This window comes from Cebus imitator, unplaced genomic scaffold, assembly GCF_001604975.1.
Source record: "Cebus imitator isolate Cc_AM_T3 unplaced genomic scaffold, Cebus_imitator-1.0 Scaffold0, whole genome shotgun sequence".
Classification (NCBI taxonomy): domain Eukaryota; kingdom Metazoa; phylum Chordata; class Mammalia; order Primates; family Cebidae; genus Cebus; species Cebus imitator.
The window spans coordinates 4,868,081-4,875,606 of NW_016107315.1; the positions used below are offsets into that span (position 1 = coordinate 4,868,081).

Consider the following 7,526-nt stretch of genomic DNA (forward strand, 5'->3'; position numbering starts at 1 on the left):
AAAATTAGCTGGGCATTGTGGCATGCAGCTGTAGTCCCAGCTACTCGGGAGGTTGAGGTAGGAGAATCACTTGAACCCAGGAGGCAGAGGTTGCAGTGAGCCAAGATTGTGCCACTGCACTTCATCCTGGGCAACAGAGCAAAACTCTGTCACACACAAAAAAAACTACTACACAAAATTATATCCTTACAAGACATATTATCACAACTGTATTAACCAACAAGCAAAGAAACTCTGATGGGCTGAGGGATGTGAGCCTGGAAGGAGAGACACCAAAATGTTAATTTTACTTTTTTCCTCTTTGCTCAAGTTTTTTTGCAAAATTTCTATAAGATTTGCTTTTTTTTCTCCGCTCTGTCACACAGGCTGGCGGGCAGTGACACGATCTTGGCTCACTGCAACCTCCGCCTCCCAGGTTCAAGGATTCTCCTGCCTCAGCCTCCCAAGTAGCTGGGATTACAGGCGCACACCACCATACCTGGCTAATTTTTGTATTTTTAGTAGACGGGGTTTTGTCATGTTGCCCAGGCTGGTCTTAAAACTCCTGGGCTCAAACAATTCACGCTGTCTTGGCCTCTTAAAGTGCTGGGTTTACAGGTGTGAGTCACCATGTCCAGCCTGTGTTCATTTTTAATTGCTAATTTTTGCACACAAACATACCATTTGGGCAAGTTTCTCATCCTCAGTTTTCTCATCCATGAGGTTAGGCTGGTTGTGTGAGGGTCCACATTGGACCTACAGTGAGAACTTCGATTGAAAGCCACCACAGGGCTCCTTCCATTGCTGCTATTGTGCGAAGCCTGGGCACCTTCTCTGTTGCCCTTCCCTCCCCATGTTCCTCACCACCACTTTGTGCAGTCAACGCTATGATGAGGAAACTGAGGCTGAAGTGTTCAACACCTTACCTAAAGCCACACAGTAAGTTGACACTGGAAATCCGATCTCCATTGGATTCTGTAGTTTCTGAAAGTCTGGATGGAGTAGGAACTGGGCTGGGATTGCTGTAATAAACACATCCTACTTGGGAATAGTGTAAAATCAAGACAGGAAGCATTGCCTATGGGAAATGCTTGAATCATTGTGGGAAACTGTTACCCAACCACAGACTCTGGACCCAGTTTTAGAGAAAGATAAATTTTTAAGGCATGTTGTTCACATCCCAGCTCTGCAAACCCAAACACCCAATGTTCCCCTAACTGGGATAATTCTGCAGGCTCCAGAGGCAGTAAGCATTCTGCTGATGTTAGTGGCCACCTGCCTGAACGAAGTGGGGGAGATTGACTTGGCATGCCCTTGTGAGAGCTGTTGTTTTGCTTAAATCTTAGAAGTTGCAGCTCCTTTTATGGGTTCCCTGGCTCTGGATTATTGCACATAGCCATCCTGAAGATTGGCATTGAACAGCTCTATTTTTTGGATTAGTTTCCCAAAATTATAGTTTAAAACCTTGGTCCCTGACAGCTCCATTTTTAGCCTTTAGATCCTTTTTGAGAAGGAACAGATTAGAAAAGAAGGTGAGTTGTCTTTTGGTGGTTGAGACACACACTGTAAACTATTTTTAATTTCAGGGGTTTTGTTTTGGGGATTTTTGTGTTTATTTAGTGCAAGCCTAATAAGCTAGCCTGATCAATCCTCTGGAGAGTGCTGGAGTATTTTCTTTGTTGACTTGGCAGACACTGCATATGCGAAGAACAAACTGAATGGGAAATGGTATTACTTTGATGATAGCAACGTGTCGTTGGCCTCTGAGGATCAGATCGTGGTGAGTAGGCCATGATATGTGGTTCTTCCTTGTCTTCATGGATTAAAGCTGGGAAGGGCCTCTCTCAGGCTAGTTGGTTATTTCATCATCCTGATGTGACAGTGAGAGCTAGGTGTGACGGAGCTGGCTGCCATTCCTTCAGGGACCGTTGTAAATGAGAAGCTCAGCTCTCCTCAGAGTTCTCTGCACAGGGCTCCTTACATTCCCTGCTCCCTGGCAGGGGCAGGGCAGCCATCCTTAGGTGGAAGGGTCTCCTCTATGTTGGATATGGCAGATCTTGAAGGTTCTGGACAGCTAGAGAAAAGCTGGGGAAAATGGGTGATTTTTCCAACCAGTGAATGGTCTTTCCCCCTCTTGTGTTTTAGACTAAAGCAGCTTATGTGCTATTTTACCAGCGTCGGGATGATGAATTTTATAAGACACCTTCACTCAGCAGTTCTGGTTCCTCTGATGGAGGGACACGACGAAGCAGCTGTCAGCAGGGCTTGGGGGATGACGAGGCTTGCAGCATGGACACCAACTGATGCTGACTCCACGATCCTGCCACCCTGCAGCACCAGCGTAATCCCAGAAGAACATCTTTGGCACTCTGCAGACTGCTAGTGTTCCGTTTAAAAACCAGATGAAGAAAAAAAAAAAAAAAAAAAAAAAAAAGACTGTTTGCTTAGAAGAGGCTATGTCAAGAGGCTGAATTATTTTTCTTTTTAAATAGGTGGTGAGAAATTTCTGTGAAACCTGTGAAGCTGAGAAGTGGGGTGGGATGGGGTTACACAATGGAGTATGTCTGATGGATCCCAAAGAATGGAGAGGAACACAGGCACTGAGTATGGAGGATCCTGGAGACCCACCCCACCTGCAGGGCTGCCCTGAGCTCCTGGATTTCTGGTTCTGGTGCCGATACTGGTCACCTAAGTAGTCTGCTCACAGTAACCCAAGCCTCAAGTAAACTCCCCTCTCTCTTTTCTGAAAGTTAGCCACTGAAGCCATTTCTCCTTTGAGTCATCTTGTAATTTCCAGCTTTCTCCCTGCTAAAGAAATGAAGATATTTAGTGTTGGGGGTCCCCGGCCCCTCAACTTCCTATGGAACCCAGCAGTTCTGTTGACCCGCGCTATCCTAGATGAATTAAGACAGTTAAATACTGTGTGGAACTTTTATTAGATAACACTTAAAGGAAGTCAGTACATAAAACTGCCCGGTGCTGTGTTCGTCAGTCGTTTACATGTTGGTGTGAGAACAGAAACCTTTGTGGGAGCGGTTAGCCCGGAAAGGGCTCCAGTTTATGCGGATTTAGAGTAGTAATACATTTTGGTGTTACGCAGATACTTTCCAGCCCAGGCTCTTTCCTCAACCCTGCCAAGACTTCTCCCGGGATCCCCAGTACGAAAGCCCCGTCCCCACTCCCAATAGGGGCCCGGCCGCTGCGTGTCGGGCCACCAGACCTTAACCGGATGTACGGGTCTGGGCTTTTTTGTTTGACCTTTAACCTGACCCGTGGGTGTTCGGGGCCTGCCGGTCTGGGGCGCGCGCGTGCGGTGACCGTTGGCAGGGTCGGCGTCGCAGCGCTGCGGGTGAGAACAAGGACTCGTCTGCCTACCTGTCAGAGGGCGGGCCGCGAGTTGCGGGGTAGGGCTGGCGGCCTGGGAGCCCCGGTGGGGCGGTAGGCCGTGGCGGGGCGGGCTAGGAAGCTGTGGGAGGGGAGGCGGGGCGGGGCGTTCATGGAGCTTCTGGCAGATCGCGGGTTCCTCCGCGAGAGCAGAGTACCGCCTACTCCAAGAGGAAAGCCGGAGGGTTGTGGGTCCTGCTATAGCTAGGGCCACGCTCCAGGAAATCGTGGCCATTTCGGGGTGGTTTACAGCCTCATTTGTAACATCATTCTTGTGTTGCCCTGTGCATTTCCAATGCATTACATAAAGACATGGTCGCTTTTAGGAGAAATGTCTGAAAAACTAAGAAGATGCAGAAAGGAACTGACTGCAGCCATTGACCGGGCCTTTGAAGGAGTCAGTAATTCCCAGGAGTGCACAGGCCAGCAGAGGCTGGAGCTGGGCCCCGCTCCGCTTTCCTTCTCGCTGCCCGTGCACAGGGTCCTCTGCAGAAGACATCCTCTGGCAGCATTCTCCTCTGCTGCTCCTTTTGCTGCTGTCTCCTGTGCTCCTGAGAATGAGAACCCTGCCTTTGCACCAAACCGTGTCTCGGTAAATGCAAAACCACACGCTCTGTGCCCTGAGAGAAAACCTCTGACCAGCAAGGAAAATGTATTGATGCATTCCTCCATTTTGGCACCTGAGAGTGAGTTTCGGAGAACTGCAGGAGAGGGGACAAACTGGAGAAAAGACAGTTTCAGGTGATTCTAATTTTGATAGCTTAACAGCTACAATTAGGGGATTCTTGTTTCTGCAAAAATGGTTGAAGATCCTAGATTTAGTTCATGACAGTGCTCTTGCCTCCTCTTGGCAGCTCTGTGACTATATTTGGGGAGTTCATAGACATTCTTCAAAATCTGGCCTAGGAAACAGTTATGTTTTGTGTATGTGTCCCAGGTGAAGGGCTAGTTGTCAATCGTTGATGTCAAACCAGTCATGGAAACCACTTTGCAGTACCCAAAGGGGTAGTGGATATAAAATAATCTGGTTTTTAAAATAACCTTATTTTTTAAGTTGCAGAAACAAAAGTCTTAATTCCATCTTAACTTCTGTGTTTGAACCTGGACACTGGGGCCTTTGGTACCCTCCTTTGCCCATGTTACTGAGAGGGTGAGTTGAAAGCTGAGCCCTTCTTCCTGGCTTCATCCTTGCCTCTGCTCCCTACTCTAACCCCAGAGGTTTTTGGACCATCACTAGGTCTCCAGACTTTCTTCTCCCAAGTAACTTGAAATTGCCTGGTCCCAGGCACCTTGACTTGGAGAAGGAATGAACATGTGAGATGAAACTTCAAAAGTTCTGCCATCTTGACTGCTTCATAGGCAAGGAATAAAGAGCCCATTTAACTGGTTCAACGCCACAAAATTTTTTTTCCTTTCAACTCCACAAGTATTTATATTAGTACTCATAAATAGGGCAGGCGTTGCAGGGTGCGGTGGCTGGCTTCTGCCTGTAATCTCAGCACTTTAGGAGGCTGAGGTGGGTGGATCACTTGAGATCAGGAGTTTGAGACCAGCTGGGACCTGGTGAAACCCCATCTCTACTAACAATACAAATATTAGCCAAGTGCAGTGGTGCATGCCTGTAATCCCAGCTACTTGGGAGACCGAGGCAGGAGAATGCTTGAATCCAGGAGGCAGAGGCTACAGTGAGCTGAGATCTTGCCACAGCACTCCAGCCTGGGCAACAGAGCAAGACTCCATCTTAAACAAACAAACAAAAAAATACAGGCTGGGCGAGGTGGCTTATGCCTGTAATCCCAGCACTTTGGTGGCGGAGGTGGCTTGAGTCTAAGAGTTCGAGACCAGCCTTGGCAACATGGCAAAACCCTGTCTCTAAAAAAGAAAAAAATTTAATACAGCCCGTGATGCTCATGAGTCATTATAATGCTGTTAGTCAATTTCTCCACTGATGTGGCAGTTTCTGATTGTCCTCTAATCAAAGCATAAATGACAAGGTCACCATTAAGTTTCTGTCTTTGAGATTATCTAAAACTGAGTTTCCTTTCAATATTTTCTTGAAAGAAAATCTAATTCCCCACCTTTTCTCCCCCCTCCCCCACCTGGGGGCTATAGGAAAGATATGGAGAGAGATTTGAAGGCTGACTCAAACATGCCACTCAACAATTCTAACCAAGAGGTCACAGAGGATCTGCTTGATATGATTGGTGAGTATAGAGGGCCAGTCCATCCTCTCCTTGGGAAGATAGGTCCTTCACGTGGGTCCCTGAGTCAACAAATATCTCAGATTTAAGAAACACTTTCTGGCCGGGCGCGGTGGCTCAAGCCTGTAATCCCAGCACTTTGGGAGGCCGAGGCGGGTGGATCACGAGGTCAAGAGATCGAGACCATCCTGGTCAACATGGTGAAACCCCGTCTCTACTAAAAATACAAAAAATTAGCTGGGCATGGGGGCGCGTGCCTGTAATCCCAGCTACTCAGGAGGCTGAGGCAGGAGAATTGCCTGAACCCAGGAGGCGGAGGTTGCAGTGAGCCGAGATGGCGCCATTGCACTCCAGCCTGGGTAACAAGAGCGAAACTCCGACTCAAAAAAAAAAAAAAAAAACCCACCACCACCACTTTTTTTCAGGGAGAGACAAGAGTCTCATTATGTCACCCAGGCTGGAGTGCAGTGGCGCGATCACAGTTCACTGCAGCCTCAACCTCCCTGGGCTCAGATGATCCTCTCAGCTCAGCCTCCCAAGTCACCATAGTACTATAGTAGTACTACAGGTGCACACCACCATGCCTGGCTAATTTTTGTATTTTTTGTAGTGACAGGGTTTTGCTATGTTGTCCAGGCTGGTCTTGGAACTCCTGGGCTCAAGTGATGCGCTCACTGTGGCCTCTCAGTGCTGGGATTACAGGCATGAGCCTTATATTTTTATTTGATTGATTTGTGTTGCTCACAGCATACTCTGCATTGAGAACTGAATGTTAACAAATCTTTTCCCCATGTATCCCAAAACAAAATGTAAAAAACAAACAAAAAAAACAAATCCTTTCCCTTCCTCCATACAACGGATCATCTAGTGAGGTGATACATCAATCAGGTCATTTCATAAATGTCTAGATACACTGAGTCCCTGAAGGCAAGGGATGGTGACCACTAGGACATGGTGATTGAGCTTAGATTTTTTAGGAGACTGGACAGAAGCAAAAACGAGGAGAGTAGTCCAGCGGGGGTACGTAATTGAAGATCGGGAGAAAAGGGCTGGGCGCAGTGGCTCACATCTTTAATCCTAGCACTTTAGGAGGTTGAGGTGGGCAGATCACTTGTCAGGAGCTCAAGACCGGCCTGGGCAACATGGTCAAACTCTTTCTCTACGAAAAACACAAAAAATTAGCCAGGCATGGTGGTGCATGCCTATAATCCCAGCCAGTAGGATGGCTGAGGCATGAGAATTGCTTGAACCCAGGAGGCAGAAGTTGCAGTGAGCCAAGATCACACCACTGCACTCCAGCCTGGGCGACAGAATGAAAAATAAAAAATAAATTGGAGAACAATTAGAAGCCAAAAGCTTTCCTATAATTCTACCACCCAGAGATAACCACTGTTAATATAGTATAGCATATATCCTGTCACACTTTTTTTCTACATAGAAATTTGTATATTCTATATGTGAACTACATGTGCTCTATTTTTTATTTATTTTGTCTTTTTATTAGTATTTTTTATAAATAGAGACAAGGTCTTGCTTTGTTACCCAGGCTGGTCTTGAACTCCTGGTCTCAAGTGATCCTCCTGCCTCAGCCTCTCAAAGTGCTGGGGCTTACCAGCCAATGTGCCCTGTTTTTACAGGCTTACCATGCCAGAGTGCCCTGTTTTTAAACAACTCATACTACATAGTGGACAAACAGCTCCTAGTAAAGGGCTGTATAGCCTTGGGTGTTGCCTGAAGCTGTTGTTTCTAAAAGGTCTCCAGGTTATGAGGGAGGAAAAGGAGGCCTGGTGAAGATAGATACTCACCCTGGGCCACAAAGTAAAACCGCTGCCAGCCTATGACTTCAGTGGCCTGCTCCAGTAGCCCCAGGAGGTGAACTGAAATCATTACTGCCTCTACCCACCATCTTCCTTGGCCTTCACCAACATCAGAGAGCATTTTTTTTTTTTTTTTTCTCTGAGA

The 7,526-nt window shown here is 47.2% G+C and overlaps 2 protein-coding genes across 5 annotated transcripts in view; both read left to right on the forward strand.

Annotated features, from left to right (window-relative positions):
• USP4 (ubiquitin specific peptidase 4) overlaps positions 1–2,719 on the forward strand; it is a 65,124-nt gene extending 62,405 nt beyond the window's left edge. The window contains exons 20-21 of one of the 2 annotated variants that reach the window (XM_017505798.2): positions 1,671–1,759; positions 2,125–2,719. In XM_017505798.2, the coding sequence (XP_017361287.1) occupies positions 1,671–1,759; positions 2,125–2,283 (248 nt within the window). In that variant the 3' untranslated portion in view covers positions 2,284–2,719. Of the gene's footprint in view, positions 1–1,213; positions 1,324–1,670; positions 1,760–2,124 lie in introns of those variants that run through there. The other variant, XM_037743597.1, reaches the window with a different exon arrangement.
• The window catches only part of CUNH3orf62 (chromosome unknown C3orf62 homolog), a 6,187-nt gene continuing 1,380 nt past the window's right edge, over positions 2,720–7,526 (forward strand). Inside the window, exons 1-4 of one of the 3 annotated variants that reach the window (XM_037743655.1) lie at positions 3,105–3,383; positions 3,690–4,104; positions 4,418–4,513; positions 5,476–5,567. In XM_037743655.1, the coding sequence (XP_037599583.1) occupies positions 3,209–3,383; positions 3,690–4,104; positions 4,418–4,513; positions 5,476–5,567 (778 nt within the window). In that variant the 5' untranslated portion in view covers positions 3,105–3,208. Of the gene's footprint in view, positions 4,105–4,417; positions 4,514–5,475; positions 5,568–7,526 lie in introns of all 3 variants that reach the window. The other 2 variants (XM_037743684.1, XM_017506178.2) reach the window with 2 other exon arrangements.